Source organism: Ornithorhynchus anatinus, chromosome 4 (genome assembly GCF_004115215.2).
Source record: "Ornithorhynchus anatinus isolate Pmale09 chromosome 4, mOrnAna1.pri.v4, whole genome shotgun sequence".
Taxonomy (NCBI): domain Eukaryota; kingdom Metazoa; phylum Chordata; class Mammalia; order Monotremata; family Ornithorhynchidae; genus Ornithorhynchus; species Ornithorhynchus anatinus.
The window spans coordinates 82,153,708-82,177,197 of record NC_041731.1 but is presented as its reverse complement, the minus strand read 5'-3'; the positions used below and the strand labels follow the sequence as shown (position 1 = coordinate 82,177,197).

General features: G+C 46.5%; 1 protein-coding gene across 2 annotated transcripts in view; it reads right to left on the bottom strand.

Moving 5' to 3' along the window:
• CLCC1 (chloride channel CLIC like 1) overlaps nucleotides 1-21,990 on the bottom strand; it is a 30,931-nt gene extending 8,941 nt beyond the window's left edge. The window contains exons 1-4 of one of the 2 annotated variants that reach the window (XM_029063341.1): nucleotides 21,967-21,990; nucleotides 8,694-8,836; nucleotides 6,168-6,281; nucleotides 1,693-1,800 (exon numbers count right to left, since the gene is read on the bottom strand). In XM_029063341.1, coding sequence (XP_028919174.1) covers nucleotides 1,693-1,800; nucleotides 6,168-6,281; nucleotides 8,694-8,825 — 354 coding nt within the window. In that variant the 5' untranslated portion in view covers nucleotides 8,826-8,836; nucleotides 21,967-21,990. Of the gene's footprint in view, nucleotides 1-1,692; nucleotides 1,801-6,167; nucleotides 6,282-8,693; nucleotides 8,837-21,670; nucleotides 21,767-21,966 lie in introns of those variants that run through there. The other variant, XM_029063343.2, reaches the window with a different exon arrangement.
• Between the last annotated feature and the right edge of the window lie 1,500 nt (nucleotides 21,991-23,490).

Genomic DNA, 23,490 nt, shown 5'->3' with positions numbered 1-23,490 from the left:
TCAAAGTTAACTCTCCTGTGCCTTGAACGCCAATTCTCGCACCTCTTAAAACTGCTCTCTCCCAAAATTCTCCCCGTTCTTACTGTTATTGTCAATCTCTCTGAAGAAAACACAAGAACCGTCATTTCTGGATCAGACCCCTGGCCCATCACAGTATAGCACGGTATTCTGTATCCGACAGCAGAAAAGGGAGGCTTGCAGGAACCTAAATGTCCCCCTTGGACATCCATCCTAACAGTCAAAAATATCAACGTCCCTCTCCTTCCCTCCAGAATCAATCAATGGCATTTACTAAGTGCTTCCTGAGTGCATGGCCCAGTACTGAGTGCTTGGTATACTACAACAGAGGTGGTAGCCACATTTCCTGCCCACAGTGAGCTCACAGTTCAGAGGGAGAGACAGACATTTATGCAAATAATTTATACTACATCATTTATAGAGATCTGTATATAAGTGCTGTGGGGAAACTGGTACTCTTATTTTGAACAGCTCATCCATAATTTTACTCAAGCCTCTCTTGAACCTCTACATTTTCATCCTCCTAATTCTTGGTGGTGATAAGCGTGGCTCAGTGGAAAGAGTCTGGGCTTGGGAGTCAGAGGTCATGGCTCTGCCGCTTGTCAGCCGTGTGACTATGGGCAAGTCACTTCACTTCTCTGTGCCTCAGTGACCTCATCTGTAAAATGGGGATGAAGACTATGAGTCCCACATGGAACAATCTGATCACCTTGTATCCCCCCCAGGGCTTAGAAGAGTGCTTTGCACATTGTAAGCACTTAATAAATGCCATCATTATTTACCATTTGCTGCAGACAAGTTTTCCTTTTCTGGCTCCTTCCCCTTTGCTTTTAAAGATAGACAAATCTACCTATGCACTGAGAGGGAAAAAACAAAAAAAATCCCTTGACCCTATCACATCTTCTGGCTATTGCCCCACTTCCTTTTTCCCTTTCCTGCCTAAACTACAGAGGCTTGTATAAACCCTCTGCCTCCACTTTCTCTTTCAAACTTTCTTCTAGAAAGAGTCACCTTCTGCACTCCCCAGAGCTTCAGAGGACCCCCTTCTGGCAAAACATAAGCCTCTTCTCTGCCCTGATCTTCCCGTTACTCCAGATAGAGCTGATGGTCCTTGCCCCAGCCTGAGTTGTCCAGTGTTTTCCCCAGATCTCACTTTTCCTTTGTGACTGGTCTGCTCCTCTCTCTTCAGGTTGGAGAGTCTCTCAAGACTCAATTCTGAACGCTCACACATTGCACTTCTTTCAGGAAGCACACCAGATACATGATTGCAACTTCCTTCTCTATGCGAATGACTCTCAAACCTACATTGGCTGCCCTGACTTCTTAACCGCTCACCATTCCAATACTTCCTTTTGCCTTCCGAACACCTCCCTCGGGATAACGTCTGCACCTTTCACTTAATATATCAAAAACTGAACTTGCATCTTCCATCCTAAACCCTCTTCTCTTCCTGATTTTCCCCACTCAGCAACGGGATGGCAGGGACCGCGCCTTTGACTTGTCACAAGCACCTAGCACAGTCCTCTGCAGAAGGTGGGTGCAAAATTCCATTAATAAGAATTTTCAACAACCGCTCTTAATTTGGATATTTGCTTCACATTCGAAAATCTACAGATTTATATTTTTAAAATCCCTTCAGTTACATGCGTCCGGGTAGCATTACTAAATACTCACCAGTCCAAGTCTTCCAGCTTCATTTAAAATTTTATTCAAGTATCTTCTAAAAACAGAATTGCTCTGGCTTTCATGATTGCCTGTCGTTTTCTTCTCGCAGTTGTTCATCTGCAAATATATGACATTGCACTCTAGATAATCAGTTGACATTACTGAAAGCTTAATCTAAGGGTAACAAAAATCAGGCTGCTAGAGTCAATCATGAATACTATAATGTTTAACAATTTAGACGCCCTATGTACTCTACGCTCACTCCTTTGGGGACTTCTTCCACTCCCCCGGCATCGACTACCTCCTCCTCCCTGGTTGCTCTCCATCTTCCCTCCGATACCCCCTGCCCCTTCCATCTTCCTATCTGTCAAGCCCACGACTTGGTCTTACTGAGGCATTATCTTCGGCTCCTCTCACTCTTTTTCGACTTCCAGAGTCAGTCTGTTGATCGATCCTGTGGCTTCTTTGTTCAAAACATCAGAAGAATATGCACCTTCTCCACCAAAACTGGACATCTCACTGGGTTCAAGCACTTCTCATATTCCCAACTCGGCTACTGCATCTCTTTGCCTTCAGTCCACCCTGCACTCTGATCGTTTTTCTAAACATCATTCCACCCACACCTCCCACTCTTCAAAAAACCTCCAACGGCTGTCCATTTCTCTCAACATCAAGCAGAAACTCACGACCAAGGCATTTGATCAACAGTGGAAACAGCATTGGCCTGGGAATCAGAGGACCTGGGCTCCAATCCCAGCTCTGCCAAGAACCTGCTGTGTGACCTTGGGCAAGTCATTTCTCTGCAAAATGGGGATTCAGTATCTGTTCTCCCTTCTTACACTGTGAGCCCCAGGTGGGACCTGATGGTCTTGGCTTTGCCCCAGTGTACAGTGTACTGTACAGTGCTTGGCACCAAGTAAGCACTTAAATACCAGAATTATTATTATTCAATCAACTCTCTTCCCCCACCACTTAGATTTGCTCCTCTGAAGCCAACCTATTCATTGTGTCTCGTTCTCATCTCTCTCGTTGTAGACATCTTCCTCATGCCTTCTCCAGCTTGGAACTTCCTTCCTCTTCACATCCAGGAGTCACTTTTCACCATCTTCAAGATCCTTCTGAGGTTACATTTCCTCCAGGAGGACTCCCTGTTAAATCTCCCAACTCTCTTTTCTCTCCTTCTCCCACTAGAGCATTTCTACTTCATTTGAGCACTTGCGTACTCACAACTTCCATTGCTCTTGTGCACATCTTAATAACAACAACAATAACAATAATGGTATTTATTAAACCCTTACTAAGGGCCAAGCACTGTACTAACATGCTGGGGTAGATATGAGCTAATCAAGTCCTATATTGGAGCTGTTGTGGACTGCCTCAAGATGGTGTGAACCGCCTCAAAATGGTGATGGTGAGGTCAGCCTCAAGCCCGCGTCTTGGGACCTGCGCCATGTTAACTGTAAAATGCCTGCGCCATTGCCTGTGCATGTGGACTGTAAAATGGCCGCGCCATGTGAAACTCCTCCACCATGCGCCACTTAAATCCTCGCATGCCACTCTCGCGCGGGCCGGTCGGGTGTCACGGGATCATGAAAGTGCTGACTGGCTACTGTTACTACGTGTGCCTAGCCCCGATTAGGCTCCCTACGCCAGCATGGGGTTCCGCCGTACCAATAAAGCTGGCAGGGCAGCCAGGGATCGGGGTCCTGCGGTCACTTGTACCCCACCGGGGCGAACGGGCTGCTCGCCGCTTTCCTACTGTTCTGTTTTTTGACCCCGTTCTCTCAGAGTCTTTCGTCTCTTCATCGACTAAATGAACCCTCCCTAATTTGTCTAATTTTTGTCAATAATACTAAATGACCCTATGCCCATCTTTAAAAGAATCCTCCCTAATTTGTCTAATTTTTGTCGATAACACTAAATGATCCTATGCCCATCTTTAAAAGGGAAGTGCTCTGCTACATCAGCAGTTGGTGGGCTCCCTGTCCCCAAACCAGTTCTACAATCTAATAGGGACTGGGGTGACAGCAAATGTCTTTCTTGCCTGTACATCCCTGATGTCACATGTGTCACACTGGGCACCGGTGCTCAGACTGTAAGCTCCTTGAAGGCAGGGAACCTACCAACTCTATTGTACGTACTCTCCCAAGCACTTAGAACAGTGCTTTGCACACATTCAGAGCTCAATAAATACCACCGATTGACTGATTAGGGAGAGCAGTAGGAGTGAAGCAGAGAGGGAGCGGATTTATCGACCACTCGGTGGGATGTTGGGGCAAGGTTTATGTGCTCTGGGAAACATCAGCAATTACACTATGATAGATCTCCAAGTTGCATGTATTGCCAGATGGCTGTAACCGAGGGTATGCTTTTATGAGAAGTTTAAATCAATATATAATAACACTGTATATGGATTGGTAAAATCAATAAATTGCCCCGTAGAGCAGAATGGGATTAAAGTTCCTTAATCTAACATACCTCTCTCCTTATAAACTATGTATGCCTGCCTTAATCTCCATCAAAATGTCTTTTCAAAAAGCCACTTTTAGAAATGTTTTCAACATTCACATTGATTTTTCAAAAGGCCTTCATTCCCCAGGGTTTTTTTACTTTGAATCGAGCTCTCTAAAGACAGTAACACTGAACGACTATCGAATCCTTTCATTCATTCATTCATTCATTCAATAGTATTTATTGAGTGCTTACTATAATAATGTTGGTATTTGTTAAGCGCTTACTATGTGCCGAGCACTGTTCTAAGCGCTGGGGTAGACATAGGGGAATCAGGTTGTCCCACGTGGGGCTCACAGTCTTCATCCCCATTTTACAGATGGAGGGAACTGAGGCACAGAGAAGTTAAGTGACTTGCCCACAGTCACACAGCTGACAAGTGGCAGAGCTGGGATTCGAACTCATGAGCCCTGACTCCAAAGCCCATGCTCTTTCCACTGAGCCACGCTGCTTCTCTTGCAGTGCACTGCAGAGCACTGCAGAGCACTGTACTAAGCACTTGGAATGTACAAGTTGGCAACAGATAGAGACAGTTCCTGCCCTTTGACGGGCTTACAATCTAATCGGGGGAGACAGGCAGACAAGAACAATGGCAATAAATAGAATCAAGGGGAAGAACATCTCATAAAAACAATGGCAAATAAACAGAATCAGGGTGATGTACATCTCATTAAACAAAATAAATAGGGTGATGAAGATATATACAGTTGAGCGGACGAGTACAGTGCCGAGGGGGTGGGACGGGAGAGGGGGAGTAGGAGAGGGAAAGGGGGGGAGAAGAGGGTTTAGCTGCGGAGAGGTGGTGGGGGGGTAGAGGGTGCAGACAGCAATCTTTTTCACTGAGATAGTTTTCACGGGCTTGGCCTGAAGGTGGGGAAATGGACTAAATGACTTCTTACGGTCCTCACCACTTTATAATTCCGTGTTTGGAGCTTACTTATTGACTAGGCTGCAAGGCTAATTAATTTACTTTCATTGATTTGCAAATCTTTATGAGTTTATTTGCCTCCATCTTGCTCTCCACCTTAGTCAACCAACTGATCAACTGTGGGAAGCAGCGTGGCCTAGTAGAAAGTTCTTTCTAAATCCTGGCTCTGCCACATGTCTGCTGTGTGCAAGCCACCTAACTTCTCTGGACCTCAATTCCCTCATCTGTAAAATGGGGATTAAGACTGTGAGCTCCATGTGGGACGGGGACTGTGTCCGACCCATTCATTCATTCAATAGTATTTATTGAGCGCTTACTATGTGCATAGCACTGTACTAAGCGCTTGGAATGTACAAATCGGTAACAGATAGACAGTCCCTGCCCTTTGATGGGTTTACAGTCTAATCGGGGGAGACAGACAGACAAGAACAATAGCAAATAAATAGAATCAAGACCCGCCTGTCATAAACTATGCCAGTACTTAGAACAGTGCTTGGCACAGAGTAAGCGCTTAAAAAGTACCACAATTATCATCATCAGTGATCTTCCCTGAGCACATACTGTATACAGGAGAATGGTACTGGAGCTGGTAATGGTACTGGCTGTGACCAATGGCTGGAAGATAACATTTTCCTCTTTGCATTTTTCTGGCAGGGGAAGTAGGCACATTGTGCATTACAGGTTAAAAAAAAAAATACTGGAACCCGGGTTGGGAGACAAGCTGAGTTTGAGGGGTAGAAGGGATTAAGAAAGGAACTCGGAACTAGAAAAGGGATTGAGGGGTGAGTGGGCAGAGAGGAATTTACAGAGTAAGACTCAGCTGAATGTTGAGGCTAGTTCTATAGTGGAACTTGAATGACTGCAGCCAAGTCAATCGGAAGATGCACCCGAGGACAAAAACACATTCTGGAAGAGTATAATCAAGTTGCAACGGTGCACAACCCTGCAGTGACATAAGGAAAATGCTTCTTTGGCCAAGAGTTAGAAAAATTTACACCCATAAGAGTCTTTTGATAGAACACAACATTATCGAAGAAATTCTAACCTTATGATTTAAGGCAGCAAGTTTGTTGTAACATTCTGATATTTCATCATCGCATGATTTGTGGGAAGGAGCAACACTCATTTCCATCTCTTTTTCTGGTTGAATGGCATTCATCTACAACAGAGTAAAGAGGAGTGTTTACAATCAACACGAGAGACCAGACATAATAAAATATTTTTAATAAATGAAAATGAAATAAAAGGTCTCGCTGATTAGGACCTACCACCAACTAGAAATCTACTCTCCAACCCCAAAGTTTCTTATCTGAAATTTAACAGTAACAACGTTGGATCTAACTTAGTTCCTAAAAAACTCTGACAGCCTCAATAAAATGTTGTGGGGTTGATTTTTCACATTTGAAAATGACCCCTATTCATTTGACTGAGATGTTTAGCTCCCTGTCCCCTGCCCTCCTCCACGTCTTTCCCTAGTGACCTGGCCAAATTACTTTCTCCAAACAACTGAAACCACCAGGTGTGATCTTCCTAAAAAAAATCTCCCCTGCTTTTCTCCAGTCCCTCCTTCCTCCTGCCTCCTTTCCAGCTCTCTCACCTTTCCCAGCAGGATCTTCAAAAGATCTCCTGCCTCCTCTCAAATTCTACCCTCTTCACTGAGCTTTGGACCCTGTACCTTATCACCTCAAAATAACTGCCCCCCCTCCCTGAACCCATCTTCAACCATTCACTTATCAATGGCTCCTTTCCTACTTCTTGCAAGCCAGCTCATGTCTTCAAGACCATGAGCCCGTTGTTGGGTAGGGATTGTCTCTGTTGCCCAATTGTACTTTCCAAACGCTTAGTACAGTGCTCTGCACACACTAAGCGCTCAAAAAATACAACAGTGAATGAAACTCCCTATCCTAAAAAAAAATAAACCCTTCCCTGACCTCATAGCATCCTCTGGTTATTACCCCATCTCCCTCCTACCATTCTTCTCCAAACTCCTATTCTCCTCAATCTTTTTGCTGCTTTCAACATTGTGGACCATCCCCTTCTCGGGGAAACATTATCTAATCTTGTCTTCACTAACATCATCCCCTAGTGGTTCTCCTCCCATCTGTCTGGCCGCTCTCTCTCGGTCTCCTTCTCTGCCTACCAGTTTCTGTCCCTCAAGGCCCTCTTCGATTCTCCATCTACACCCACTCCCTTGGAGGACTCATCTGCTCCCACTGCTTTCTCTACCATCTCTACCCAGATGATTCCCAAATTTCCCTCTCCGGCCCTGATCTCCCACCTTCTCTGCAGCCTCCCATTTCCTTCTCCAGTTAAGTCATCTCTACCTGTTGTCCCGCCAAAACCTCAAACTTAACATAGCCAAACAGAACTCCTCATCTTCTTACCCAAACTCTGTTCTCCCCGTGACTTTCCCTTCACTCTAGACAACTCCACTACCCTCCATCTCCCAAGCCATAATCTTGGCTTTATCCTCCACTCATCTCTCTCACTCAACCCACCCACTCCATGTTACCAAATCCTTTGAGTTCTACATGCACAGAACCTCTAGAATCCACCCTTTCTGCTAACACGTTCATCCAAGCACTCTATTTCCCACCTTGATTATCGCATCAGCCTCTTTGTGGGCCTCCCTGCCTCCTGTCTCTCCCAACTCCAGTCCATACTTCACTCTGCTGCCTGGATCATTTTCCAAAAAAACGATCAGTTCAAGTTCCCCTACTCAAGAATCTCTAGTGGTTGCCCTTCCACCTCCACGTCAAACAGAAACTCACCATTAGCTTTAAAGCACTCGGACCACCCCTTGCCCTCCTACCTCTCCTCATTGCCCTCCTACTACAACCCAACCTGCCCACTCCATTCCTCTAACACCAACCTTTTCTCTGTATCTCAATCTCAACCTCCCGCCACCCACCTCCTTCCCCTCATTCTCCTTCAGGCCTGGAACTCCCTCCCTCTTCATATCCACTCTCCTCACCTTCAAAACTCTCCTAGAAATTACACCTCCTCCAAGAAGCCTTCCCAGACTAATCCCTTTATTTCTGCTACCCGCCCTCCCCTTCCGCAATGACTCTGACTGTGTACTCCTTATGGATTTTGATACTCAGCCCAGCTCCACAATACTTATGTAAATATTCTTATATTCTGTTTCCCCTATCCCTAATCTACTTAAATGCCTGTCTCCCAGGGCAGACTATGCTCTTTGTGAGAAGGATTCACTCATGTCTACCAACTTCAATCATGTTGTACTTTCTCAAGCGCTTAGTACAGTACTCTGCACACAGTAAGCACTTAAATGCTAGTAACTGCTTGAATTTATAAATACAAGGCCATTAGTTAAAAAAAATTCTTGTACCAGAAAGCTAAGTCATTAAAAAATAAACATTTTGAGTTTTCTAAAACCAAATACATCTGGTAAATATTTTGTTATTTATACTCTTTTTCTGGGCTTCTGATGCTAATAAAGTAATATGTGCAAGACTGAAGTCACACACAAAAGCTGATCTCACTAATATTTTTGTTTACCAGATGAAAATAAGGACACAGAAAACAAATGCAATTGAAATAAAAATACCTGTGAAGTTTTTCTCATCGTTCCAGAAGCCGCATCATAGTTAAGCATATCTGTGGGATCAATCCATTCATCATCCTGAGCACAACCAGGTACCATAAACAGAAATACACACAGGAGCAGAGAATACAGCATCTTGAATAAACCTGAGTAAAATTAAAACAGCCATGTAACCTGATGCAAACAACTTTGGATCTTGAGAAATGATTTCACTGCTCCTGATTTTACCAATTCTGCAAAAATTCAAAATATGCAAACAATGAAGAGAGAATTCTCAAATAAGAACACTGCTGCAAATGTGTATCAGTGCAATCAGCACCATATTTAAGAGACATAACCAGAGAAAAAGACTGAAAACTATTTTACTAAGAATAAAAATCAAGGCGACTACAAACGCAAAATATCTCAATTGAGTATTCTTGCAATATATGACTGCCTTCACTTTTTAAATTTGACACTGAAGATAATTATTTCTCGCCCTTGATTGTGGGTAAATCAGCACAAAGACCGAAGAACACTGATGATACACTTTCCATTGAGAACTCGTAAACACACATCAATGCTCCTAAAAAATAAGATTGTGTTTGTTCTCATGAAATCTTGCCGAGGAAACGCATGCTGTAGTATTTACTCAGTCTGATGCCACCTGCATGTGTAGTTTCTTCTGGTACCCCACCAGGCTAACCCCAGACAGGACTCATTTTTGGAAGAATGTCCTCTAGTCCAAGCAACATTTTAGCCAAAAACACACTGGGAAACATGGCTTAGGGCAGACCTGAGATCTGCAGGGTCTACTGTAGTTTTCAAAACCCCCTCTTAGCCAAAGGTAAAAGTAAGCTGGCAGGGGCAAGATCAGTACTAGGAAAAATGTCCTCTCCTGGCTCTCTTCCTATCTCTCTGGCCTCTCCTTCTCAGTCTCTTTCGAGGGCTCCTCCTCTGCCTCCACCCCTTAACTGTGAGAGTCCCTCATGGCTCAGTTCTACATCCCCTTCCATTCTCTCCCATAGCTTCGACTACCACCTCTAGAAGTGATTCCCAAATTTATCTTTCCAGTCCTGACCTCACTGTTTCTCTGCAGACTCACATTTCCTCTTGCTTTCAGGACAGCTCTACTTAAAGGTCCCACCGAAACGCTAAACTTAACATCAGAAGTAGAGCTTCTCATCTTCCCAGCCAAACTGCATCCTCCACCAGACTTCCCTCTCTCTGTAGACCACACCACCACCCTACCTACAGCCCCACAACCCTTATGGATATATCCTTACATTCCACCATTCCTCTTATCTGTAATTTCTTTATTGTCTGCCTCCCCACCTAGACTCTTCCAACTCTACTGTACTGTACTCTCCTAAGCACTTAATGCTTAGTATGCTTAGTACTACACGCAGTAAGCATATAATAATGATAATGATTTATTTAAAAAGTCACCGGGGAGGGGAGCATGTTGCAGTCTGTACTTAGCAGGGTAAGGGGCAGGTGCATTTGGGTTGTGGAAAAGGTTTGGGGACATTTATTCATTCATCTAATCATATTTATTGAGTGCTCACATTGTGCTAAGTGCTTGGGAGAGTACAATATAACAATAGACATATTCCTACCCACAATGAATTACAGTCCAGTGGGGGAGACAGTAATATAAATAAAAAGATGAATAAATTAGATATATACTTATGTGCTGTGGGGTTGGGAGGGAGGATGAACAGCAAGTAAGAGCGGTGCAGAAAAGAATGGGAGAAAAGGAGAGGAGCTCTTAGGGAAGGCTTCTTGGAGGAGATGTGCCTTCAAAAAGGCTTTGACGTGGGGGAGACCAATTATCTGTCTGATATGAAGAGGGAGGGCATTCCAGGCCAGAGGTAGGATGTGGGCGAGAGATCGGCGGCGAGACAGAAGAGATGGACGTACAGTGAGAAGGTTGACAGGGTTGAAGGGACAGGGTAGGAAGAAAAGAAACACAAAGTGCAATACGCTTTACATTCTCAGTCTCTTTCAGTTCTCACTGCTGTCTGAACTGGAAGCATAACGGTAGCAGGCCAGTCTTTTCCAATCAAGCGACAGGCTTCCTCTAACAGCAGTCAAAACACGGAACAGGTACACACTAACACATACATTCTCGGTAGCAAGCAGAGGAAAGGACATTTTGTAGTTAAATGCCAATGAGCAAATGGCAGGGATGGGGTGTGGCGACATGACCCTAAGAGTAAACATTTAAGTGACTTTCATCCCAATCACTAACATTCCCATCTTCCTCAGACCTCCGGCTAAGCAGAGCCATCTTCCTCCTGACTGCTGCCCTGCAAACTGAGCGTGTAGTTGCTTTTGTCTCCCAACAGTCCACTGTCATAGCACATATTCATTCATTCATTCATTCAATAGTATTTATTGAGCGCTTACTATGTGCAGAGCACTGTACTAAGTGCTTGGGATGAACAAGTTGGCAACAGATAGAGACAGTCCCTGCCGTTTGACGGGCTTACAGTCTAATCGGGGGAGACGGACAGACGAGAACAATGGCAATAAATAGAGTCAAGGGGAAGAACATCTTGTAAAAACAATGGCAACTAAATAGAATCGAGGCGATGTACAATTCATTAACAAAATAAATAGGGTAATGGAAATATATACAGTTGAGCGGACGAGTACAGTGCTGTGGGGATGGGAAGGGAGAGGTGGAGGAGCAGAGGGAAAAGGGGAAAAAGAGGGTTTAGCTGCGGAGAGGTAAAGGGGGGGTGGCAGAGGGAGTAGAGGGAGAAGAGGAGCTCAGTCTGGGAAGGCCTCTTGGAGGAGGTGAGTTTTTAAGTAGGGTTTTGAAGAGGGGAAGAGAATCAGTTTGGCGGAGGTGAGGAGGGAGGGCGTTCCAGGACCGCGGGAGGACGTGGCCCAGGGGTCGACGGCGGGATAGGCAAGACCAAGCTTGACATCGTTCTTAATGGAGAAGCAGCATGGTCTAGTGGAAAGCGCATGGGCCTGGGAGTCAGAGGACCTGGGTTCTAATCCCAGCTCTGATGCCTGCCTGCTGCGTGACCTCAGCCGAGTCACTTCTCTGGGCCTCAATCACCTCATCTGTGAAATGGGGAGTAAGACTGTGAGCCCTGTACAGGGCCCAATCTGATTACCTTGAATCTACCCCAGTGCTTAGTACAGTGGCTGGCACGTAGTAAGCGCTTAACAAATACCCTAAAAAAACCAAAACGCTATGTCTTTAAACTAGGAGCTCAGCCTCCCAGGTTTGTATGTGCCTCCTAACAGCTGAACAGGAGCTGCCCTGAAATCCCATTGTCATGTATTCTTCTTCTGTGTCCCACTTGGCAAAACTGTGCTGTGAAAAGTGCTGTCTCAATGGTGAAACGATTGTCCTTCAGGACCTCGTTACTGATCTTGTCCAACTCTTTGCTGTTGAAAATGCCTCCTGAAGCCAATGTACCTTCTCCGGGAGGTTCTGGTGTCAGTGGAATTAAAGACCGGACACCATTTCTGCTCTGTAACCCTTTAGTTTGGTGTAAAACTTGGTGCTCTGTCACTGGTCTACTAATCCCCCCCCCCAAAGCCATGCTGGCCTTCTTCATTTGGTTTTCTACTTCTTCATCTGAATAAGCACCACAGCAAAGTATCCTGCTTAGTTGAATTCTCTACAGCAGAGGCAAATCTTGGTGACTGAAGGGTTTCCCGGTATAGTACATTACCTTAAGCTTAAAAAAATCCAGCCTATTACTAATAATTGGTAATAATTATTATATTTGTTAATAATAATAACTGAATGTATTAAGCACTTACTAAGTGCCAGGCACCGTTCTAAGCGCTGGGGTAGCTACAAGAAATTGACCCTCGTGAGGCTCACGGTCTTAATCCCCATTTTCCAGATGAGGGAACTGAGGCACAGAGAAGCTAAGCAACTTGCCCAAGGTCGTACAGCAGATGAGCGACCTAGCCGGGATTAGAATCCATGACCTTCTGATCCCCAGGCCTGTGCTCTATCCACTAGGCCATGCTGCTAGGCCCTACTACTATACTGACTCCGCAGAGCAATTCAAAATCAGCTGCAAGAGAATATTCATTACTACCCAGCTGTTTCTGGATTATACTTGTCTGGAGACTTTAACCACCTGCTGAGCTGGAAGTTTCCTAGTAGATAACACTCCCTGATACCAGCTCCCAAGTTCTTTTCACATCCTCAATCATGGAACCGTAGGATTAAAAATGATTCGATCTCCCCAACTAGCCTGCCCTATCTACCCCAGCGCTTAGAACAGTGCTCTGCACATAGTAAGCGCTTAACAAATACCAACATTATTATTATTATTTCTGAGGATTCGATCCCCTGGCGATTTCTGCAGGAACGCCATCGGATCCTGGAGCTTTACCATTTTTCTAACACTTTCAGGGACTGGGGAAGAAGGGTTCAGAAGTCATCACCATAACCATCAAGAAAACCTCTGCAGACTAAGTGGCAGGATTCACGACCTACAATGTTTCCAAACTGCAAACTGCTACGGCTTTACATCGGCTCCTTTACTTGTCTGTGTGACCTTGGGCGAGTCACTTCACTTCAGTTACCTCATCTGTAAAATGGGGATTGAGACTGGGTGTCCCATGTGGGACAGGGACTGTGTCCAACCTGATCTGCTTGTATCCATCCCAGCATTTAATACAGTGCCTAGCATATAGTAAATGCTTAATTCCATTATTACCATTATTATTATTAATAAGTGCCACCTATTTGGTATTCACAAAGCTGGAAACGACCTTGAAAGCTCACCTAATTTATTCCACTTAAACATCACCATTACAGAGAACGTAATCTACTAAACTCTGTGGGAATTACAGTTAGCCCCGATCTCTACAGCCAAGGACTTTTCAATCAAACCGGAGATGAAGATCACATTGACAAGGAACATGAGGGCATTATGGTGAATGAACTGGTTAGACATCAAACTTGAGGGTCAGGATTTTTTTTTTTTACATTACAGGAATAAGGAAAAGCTTCCTGCGGAAATAATGAGCTGAAAACTGACAGACTAAGGGAGAGCAAAGTTTGACAGAGTGGGGGAGAAATGGAGGTAGGGATGCTGAGGTTTTCTGGACAAACCGACACATAAAGATGGTCTACCATGAAATTTGTCATGGGCTTTGCTTATTAAACAAATGTTTTACCAATGGGTCTTGCTTAAATCTCTTTAAATACAGAAATGAGATGACATTTCTGTGACTTACATAAGGCTAGCCCACTATGCCTTATTGAATGGAGCAAGAACTTTAAATTCTGAGTTCAGGGGCAACCAGGGGGGGACCCTGAGGTAAAAACAGACACATATGGAGGGAAGTTCACATGCATATGGAGAGGAGAAAGGCAACACTTGGAATTGAGCTGATCCTGCCCAAAGCTGCAAGGGATGGAGAGTGTCAATTGTGGACATCAGTCTTGCCCCCAAATTTCACACCAGACGGCCAGGAAATCAATGTATTTTTCAGCGCTTACTGTGTGCAGAGCCCTGTCCTAAGTACTTTGGAGAGTACAATAATAATGATGGCATTTGTTGAGTGCTTACTGTGTGCAAAGCACTGTTCTAAGCCCTGGAGAGGATACAAGGTGATCAGGTTGTCCCACGTGGGGCTCACAGTTTTCATCCCCATTTTACAGATAAGGTAACTGAGGCCCAGAGAAGTTAAGTAACTTGACCAAAGTCACACAGCTGACTAGTGGTGGAGCCGGAAATCGAACCCATGACCTCTGACTCCCAAGCCCGGACTCTTTCCACTGAGCTACCCCCTTCATACCTGACAGCCACCACTCTGCCCATCTTCAATTCCTTACTAAGCCCATCAAAGGGCAGGGATTGTCTCTATCTGTTGCCGACTTGTTCATTCCAAGCGCTTAGTACAGTGCTCTGCACATAGTAAGCGCTCAATAAATACTATTTTTTTTTTTTTTACTAAAATCACTTCTCCTCCCACAGCCTTCCCTAACCCCTTGCTTCTCCACCCTCTTTGACCTCCCTTGTGTATCACCTAGGCACCCGTCTCTGAACCCCTTAAGCACTTTGATAGTCACCCCGTAACCACAATATATATGCCTATCTTTATATTTATATTTTGCCACTTCCCCACCTGAAATTTATTTTCTGGTCTCTGTCTTGCTTGACTGGAAATCCTAGTGAACAGGGATTTTTTTTTTCATGGCATTTGTTAAGTGCTTACTATGTGTCAAGTACTATACTGTACTGCCAGGTTGCTGGAGTAAAAATAAAATAAAAATAAATAAATGTTATTTGTTAAGCGCTTACTATGTGCCAAGCACTGTTCTAAGTGCTGGGGTAGATACAAGGAAATCAGGTTGTCCCACGTAGGGCTCACAGTCTTTATCCCCATTTTATAGATGAAGGGAACTGGGGCACAGAGAAGTTAAGTGACTTGTCCAAGGTCACACAGCCGACATGTAGCGGAGCTGGGATTAGAACCCATGACCTCTGACTCTCAAGTCCGGGCTCTTTCCACTGAGCCACGCTGCTTGCACGCTAATCAGGTTGGACACAGTCCACGTCCCACTTGGAACTCACAGTTTTAATCCCCATTTTACAGATAAGGTAACCTAGGCACAGAGAAGTTAAGCAACCTGCCCAAGGTCCCAAACAGACAAGCGGCGGAGCCGGGACTAGAACGAGGTCTTTCCGCCCGCCAGGTCCATGCTCTGTTCACTAGGCCAGGCTGCTTCTCCTTGTATCTATGATCCCTGTTGTATCATAGTCTCCCAAGCGCTTAGTACAGTGTTCTGCACACCGTAAGTGCTGCCTAAAATTAAGGATGCTCTGCAGGATTAGGCCTGGCATCCACAGGATTAAGTTTTGTTTTCCGGCTTTTTTTTTGTTTAAGCAGAGCATTCATTCAGCGCTTACTATGTGCAGAGCACTGGACTAAGCACTTGGAACGGACAATTCAGCAACAGATAGAGACGATCCCTGCCCACTGACGGGTTCACAGTGTAATTGGGGGAGTTAGAGAGACCAAAACAAGACAATTTAATCACGATAAATAGAATCAAGGGGATATAAACCTCATTAATAAAATAAATAGGGTAATAAATAATATATACAAATGAGCACAGTGCTGAGGGGAGGGGAAGGGAGAGGGGGAGGAGCAGAGGGAAAGGGGGGAAAAGAGGGCTTAGCTGAGGGGAAGTGAAGGAGGGGGTAGAGAGGCAGCAGAGGGAGCAGAGGGAAAAGGGGAAGCTCAGTCTGGGAAGGTCTCTTGGAGGAGGTGAGCTCTCAGTATGCCCAAACCTGGTTTTTTTGGTAATGAAAGTAATCCAGAGGACTAAATAAAATCATTCATCTTTGCACTTTCCTCCGAATTCTCACTAAAGCAGCTCTTTGACCCGAGCATTGCGACAGCATCCACACATTCATCGATAAGCGCTGGTGAAGCCAGCAGGAGAGCCTCTCTGCAGAGACCAAGAGAGCACCTGCCTGATGCTGTTTATTCCTCTCGCTGCCAAGGGTTCGGCTACACCCCGCAGGAGAAACAGCAGCGTGGTGGAGTGGATCGCGCACGGGCCTGGGAGTCGGAAGGTCATGGGTTCTAATCCCAGCTCCGCCGCTTGTCTGCTGGGTGACCTTGGACAAGTCACTTCACTGGGCCTGTGACCTCATCATACAGTCCCCCACACCGAAAGCTTCTTGAGGATAGGCAACATTGAAGAAGCAGCGTGGCTCAGTGAAAAGAGCCCGGGCTTGGGAGTCAGAGGTCAAGGGTTCGAATCCCAGCTCTGCCACTTGTCAGTTGTGTGACTATGGGCAAGTCACTTCACTTCTCTGTACCTCAGTGACCTCTGTAAAATGGGGATGAAGATTGTGAGCCTCAGGGGGGACAAGCTGATTACCCTGTATCTAACTCAGCGCTTAGAAAAGTGCTCTGCACATAGTAAGCGCTTAAATACCAACATTACCACCTGTCAAATGGGGATTGAGGCTGTGAGCCCCACGTGGGACGGGGGCTGGGTCCGACTCCATTTGCTTGTAGACGCCCCATTGCTTAGTACAATGCCTGGCACATACTAAGTGCTTCACAAATACCATCATTATTATTATTAGAGGGGATAGAGCCCAGGCTGGAGAGTCAGAAGGACCTGGGTTCTAATCCCCACTGCCACTTGTCTGCTTTGGGACCTTGGGCAAGTCACTTCGCTGGACCTCAGTGACATCATATATGGATAATGACCTCATAAGTATAATCCCTCCGCCGTTCTCGCTCCACTAACACACAGCCCTGGGTCACTGCCTCTGTCCGCCTGCTACGCTCCTATGCTCGAGTTGCCGAGTGCTGCTGGCGAAGGTCCAAGCACCAAGCCGACCTTATCCATTTCAATTTTATCCTTTCCTGCCTTAACTCTGCCCTCTCCTCCGCCAGGCAAAGCTTCTTTTCCTCCCTCATCGACACCCATGCCCGTCACCCCCGCCAATTGTTCCGGACCTTTAACTCTCTCCTCAGGCCCCCTGTTCCTCCCCCTCCCTCCACCCCTCACTCCCAACGATCTGGCCACCTACTTCATCACAAAAATTAACACAATCAGATCTGAGTTCCCCAAAGTCACCCCTCCCTCTTCTGCCTCCCCCTACCCCCTGCAACCCTCTCCCCTACTTTCCCATCTTTCCCTGCAGTATCCTCAGAGATCTCCTCCCTCCTTGCAAGTGCCACCCCCTCCATCTGTGCTTCAGACCCCATTCCCACTTACCTTATAAAAACCATCACCCCTGCCCTCCCCCCCGCTTAACTTCTATCTTTAACCGCTCACTCTCCAATGGCTTCTTTCCCTCTGCCTTCAAACATGCCCATGTCTCCCCATCCCAAAAAAACGCTCTCTCGACCCCACTTCCCCTTCCACTTATCGCCCTATCTCCCTCCTACCCTTCCTTTCCAAGCTCCTAGAACGAGTCGTCTACACTGGCTGCCTAGAATTCCTTAACTCCAATTATCTCCTGGACCTCCTCCACTCTGGCTTCCGTCCCCTCCACTCTACCGAGACTGCTCTAAGGTCACCCATGACCTCCTTCTTGCCAAATCCAATAGCTCCAACTCTATTCTAATCCTCCTTGACTTCTCAGCTGCCTTTGACACTGTCGACCATCCCCTTCTCCTCTGCACCTTATCTCACCTTGGCTTCACGGACTCCGTCCTCTCCTTGTTCTCCTCTTATCTTTCTGGCCGTTCATTCTTGGTCTCCTTCGCAGGCTCCTCCTCCCCCTCCCATCCTCTAACTGTAGGAGTTCCTCAAGGGTCAGTTCTTGGCCCTCTTCTGTTCTCCATTTACACTCACTCCCTTGGTGAACTCATTCACTCTCACGGCTATGACTACCATCTCTACGCAGATGACACACAGATCTACATCTCCGCCCCTGTCCTCACCTCCTCTCTTCAGGCTTGTATCTCCTCCTGCCTCCAAGACGTCTCCAGCTGGATGTCTGCTCGCCATCTAAAACTCAACATGTCCAAAACTGAGCTCCTCATCTTCTCTCCCAAGCCCTGTCCTCTTCCTGACTTCCCTATCACCGTGGATGGTACGACCATCCTTCCCGTCTCTCAAGCCCGCAACCTCGGTGTCTTCTTTGACTCGGCTCTCTCATTCACCCCACACATCCGATCCGTCACCAAGACCTGCCGGTCTCACCTTTGTAATATCGCCAAGATCCGCCCTTTCCTCTCCACCCAAACGGCCATTTTACTGGTACGGGCTCTCATAATATCCCGGCTGGATTATTGTGTCAGCCTTCTCTCTGATCTCCCTTCCTCCTGTCTCTCCCCGCTCCAGTCTATTCTTCATTCCACTGCCCGCCTCATCTTCCTGCAGAAACGCTCTGGGCATGTCACTCCCCTTCTTAAAAACCTCCAGTGGTTGTCTATCAACCTCTACACGAAACTAAAACTCTTCACTCTAGGCTTCAAGGCTCTCCATCCCCTTGCCCCCTCCTACCTCTCCTCCCTTCTCTCTTTCTACTGGCCACCCCGCACGCTCCGCTCCTCTGCCGCCCACCTCCTCACTGTCCCCCGTTCTCACCTATCCCGTCATCGACCTCCGGGCCACGTCCTCCCGCGGTCCTGTAAGGCCCTCCTTCCTCACCTCCGCCAAACTCATTCTCTTCCCCTCTTCAAAGCCCTACTGAGAGCTCACCTCCTCCAAGAGGCCTTCCCAGACTGAGCTTCCCCTTTTCCCTCTGCTGCCTCTGCTGCCTCTCTACCCCCCCTTCACCTCCTCTCAGCTAAGCCCCCTTTTCCCTCTGCTCCTCCCTCTCTCCCTTCCCCTCCCCTCAGCACTGTGCTCGTCCGCTCATTTATATATTTTTATTACTCTATTTATTTTGTTAATGAGATGTACATCCCCTTGATTCTATTTATTGCTATTGTTTTAATGAGATGTACATCCCCTTGATTCTATTTACTGCTATTGTTTTTGTCCGTCTCCCTCGATTAGACTGTAAGCCCGTCAGTGGGCAGGGATTGTCTCTATCTGTTGCCAATTTGTACATTCCAAGTGTTTAGTATAGTGCACACAGTAAGCGCTCAATAAATACTATTGAATGAATGAATAATGGGAATTGAGACTGTGAGCCTCACAAGGGGTGGGGACTGTGCCCAACTCCATTTGCTTTATCCAGCCCAGTGCTTAGTATAGTGCCCGGCACATAGTATGTACTTAAATACCATAATTAGCATTATTATTCCCAAACCCACCAAAAGAGCCTGACCTGACCTGCTGCTGGTTCCCATTGAATGGGTCACACAAACTGCAAATCTCCTCGATAAAGTGGGCAGGGAGATTGCCTACGCAGTAGCTCACAGTAAGCACTTAGCAAATACCACCATTATCATCATCATCATTATGGTTAGAGAAGCAGCGTGGCCTAGTGGCAAGAGCCTGGGTGTCCGAGGTCGTGGGTTCTAATCCCGCCTCTGCCACTTGTCAGCTGTGTGACTTTGGGCAAGTCACTTAACTTCTCGGTGCCTCAGTTACCTCATCTGTAAAATGGGGATTAAGACTGTGAGCCCCACGTGGGACAACCTGATTCCCCTGTGTCTACCCCAGCGCTTAGAACGGTGCTCTGCACATAGTAAGCGCTTAACCAATACCAACATTATTATTGTATCTACCCCAGCGTTTAGAAAAGTGTTAGCACATACTAGTTCATTCATTCATTCAATCATATTTATTGAGCGCTTACTATGTGCAGAGCACTGGACTAAGCACTTGGAATGTACAATTTGGCAACAGATACACACCATCCCCACCCAGTGTGGGCTCACAGACTAATCGGGGGAGACAGATGGCAGAGCAAAACTGAGTGAAACAAAAACGAGACAACATTATCAGGGTAAATAGAATAAAGGGGATGTACACCTCTTTAACAAAATAAATAGGGTCATAAATCATACACACAAATGAGCACAGTGCTGAGGGGAGGGGAAGAGGGAGGAGCAGAAGGAAAGGGGGCTCAGCTGAGGGGAGGTAAAGGGGGGGGGGGGGGGGGAGAGGGAGCAGAGGGAAAAGGAGAAGCTCAGTCACCATCATCCTTATTAAGTCATCACCTTGTATGTCCCCCAGCGCTGAGACCAGTGCTTGGCACACAGTAAGCACTTAAACACCATCATCCTTATTAAGTCACCACCTCATGACCTTGTATCTCCCCCAGCGCTGAGAACAGTGCTTGGCACAGAGTAAGCACTTAAACACCATCATCCTCATTAAGTCACAACCTCATCCTCATTAAGTCACCAGCTCATGACCTTGTATCTCCCCCAGCGCTTACAGTGCTTGGCACAGAGTAAGCACTTAAACACCATCATCCTCATTAAGTCACCACCTCATCGCCTTGTTTGTCCCCCCGTGCTGAGAACAGCGCTTGGCACAGAGTAAGCACTTAAACACCATCCTCATTAAGTCACCAGCTCATGACCTTGTATCTCCCCCAGCGCTTAGAACAGCGCTTGGCACAAAGTAAGCACTTAAACAGCATCATCATTAGGTCACCACCTCATCACCTTGTATCTCCCCCAGGGCTGAGAACAGCGCTTGGCACAGAGTAAGCACTTAAACACCATCATCCTCATTAAGGCACAACCTCATCCTCATTAAGTCACCACCTCATCACCTTGTAACTCTCCCAGTGCTGAGAACAGTGCTTGGCACAGAGTAAGCACTTAAACACCATCATCCTTATTAAGTCACCACCTCATGACCTTGTATCTCCCCCAGTGTTTAGAACAGTGCTTGGCACAGAGTAAGCACTTAAACACCATCATCCTCATTAAGTCACAAACTCATCCTCATTAAGTCACCGCCTCAAGACTTTGTATCTCCCCCAGCTCTGAGAACAGCGCTTGGCACAGAGTAAGCACTTAAACACCATCATCCTCATTAAGTCACAACCTCATCCTCATTAAGTCACCACCTCATGACCTTGTATCTCCCCCAGCGCTTAGAACAGTGCTTGGCACAGAGTAAGCACTTAAACACCATCATCCTCATTAAGTCACAACCTCATCCTCATTAAGTCACCACCTCATGACTTTGTATGTCCCCCAGCGCTGAGAACAGCGCTTGGCACAGAGTAAGCACTTAAACACCCTCATCAAGTCACCACCTCATGACCTTGTATGTCCCCCAGCGCTGGGAACAGTGCTTGGCAGAGAGTAAGCATTTAAACAGCATCATCCTTATTAAGTCATCACCTTATATGTCCCCCCAGCGCTGAGAACAGCGCTTGGCACAGAGTAAGCACTTTAAACACCATCATCATTACGGTCACCACCTGATGACCTTGTATGTCCCCCAGCGGTGAGAAGAGCGCTTGGCACAGAGTAAGCGCTTAACAAACCCCCACATCATGATGATGATGATGATGATGATGAGAGAAGCCCATGCGGGCGGGCCACCCCCCGCCGCCGCCGCCGCCGCCTCCCGGGCCTCCCCCCGCCGCCTGAGGCGCGGGGCCTCTCACCGGAAGCCGGGATGGGGGCGGGTCCGGGCCCTGCGCCTCGCGCCCCGCGCCTCGCGCCCCGCCGGGGGACAAAACCAGCGCGAGCCCCACGTCCCCCGACCCCTCCCCCCGCCCCCGGCCCCTCCCCCCCCCCGGACAAAATGGCGCCGAGCGCCGAGCCGCCCAACGCCCGGCCCGGCCGCATCGACAGTCTCGGCGCTCCACCGGCTCCCCTGGCGATCAGGACGCGCGCGAGCACGGGAGGGGGCGGGGCTAAGGGCCGGCGGGCGCGCGCCGCCTCGGGACCACGGCCTTACCGTTCGTTCGTTCGTTCGTTCGTTCATTCATTCATTCAATCAATCCCATTTCCTTCCTTCATTCATTCAATTCCATTTCCTTTTCATTCATTCAATCCCATTTCCTTCATTCATTCAATCCCATTTCCTTCGTTCATTCATTCAATCCCATTTCCTTCATTCATTCATTCAGTGCCATTGTTCTTGTCTGTCCGTCTCCCCCGATTAGACCGTAAGCCCGTCAAACGGCAGGGACTGTCTCTATCTGTTGCCGACTTGTTCATCCCAAGCGCTTAGTACAGTGCTCTGCACATAGTAAGCGCTCAATAAATACTATTGAATGAATGAATGAATTTCCTTCATTCGTTCAATCCCATTTCATGCATTCATTCATCCATTCATTCAATCCCATTTCATCCATTCATTCAATCCCATTTCATTCATTCATTCAATCAATCCCATTCATTCATTCATTCCATCCCACTTCATTCATTCATTCAATCCCCTTTCATTCATTCATTCCCATTCATTCATTCATTCATTCATTCATTCGATCCCATTTCCTTCATTCAGTCTTACTGACTGAATGCTTGGAATGGACAATTCAGCTACAGATAGAGATCATCCCCATCCAACAAGGGGCTCACAGCAATAATAAGGATGATGGTATTTGGTAAGCGCCTACTCTGTGCCAAGCACTGTTCTGAGCCCTGATAATGATGATGGTATTTTTTAAGCACTTACTCTATGCCAAGCACTGTTCAGAGCCCTCATAATAATGATGGTATTAAGCACTTTGTGCCAAGCACTGTTTTAAGCCCTCTTAAGGATAATATTTCTTAAGCGCCTACTCTGTGCCAAGCACTGTTCTAAGCCCTCATAATGATGATGGCATTTCTTAAGCACCTATTCTGTGCCAACCACTGTTCTAAGCCCTCATAATAATGATGGTATTAAGCACTTACTCTGTGCCAAGCACTTTTTAAGCCCTCATAATGATGATGGTATTTCTTAAGTGCCTACTCTGTGCCAAGCACTGTTCTAAGCCCTCATAATGATGATGGTATTTCTTAAGCACTTACTCTGTGCCAAGCACTGTTCTAAGCCCTCATAATGATGATGGTATTTCTTAAGCACTTACTCTGTGCCAAGCACTTTTTAAGCCCTCATAATGATGATGGTATTTCTTAAGTGCCTACTCTGTGCCAAGCACTGTTCTAAGCCCTCATAATGATGATGGCATTTCTTAAGCACCTATTCTGTGCCAACCACTGTTCTAAGCCCTCATAATAATGATGGTATTAAGCACTTACTCTGTGCCAAGCACTTTTTAAGCCCTCATAATGATGATGGTATTTCTTAAGTGCCTACTCTGTGCCAAGCACTGTTCTAAGCCCTCATAATGATGATGGCATTTCTTAAGCACCTATTCTGTGCCAACCACTGTTCTAAGCCCTCATAATAATGATGGTATTAAGCACTTACTCTGTGCCAAGCACTTTTTAAGCCCTCATAATGATGATGGTATTTCTTAAGTGCCTACTC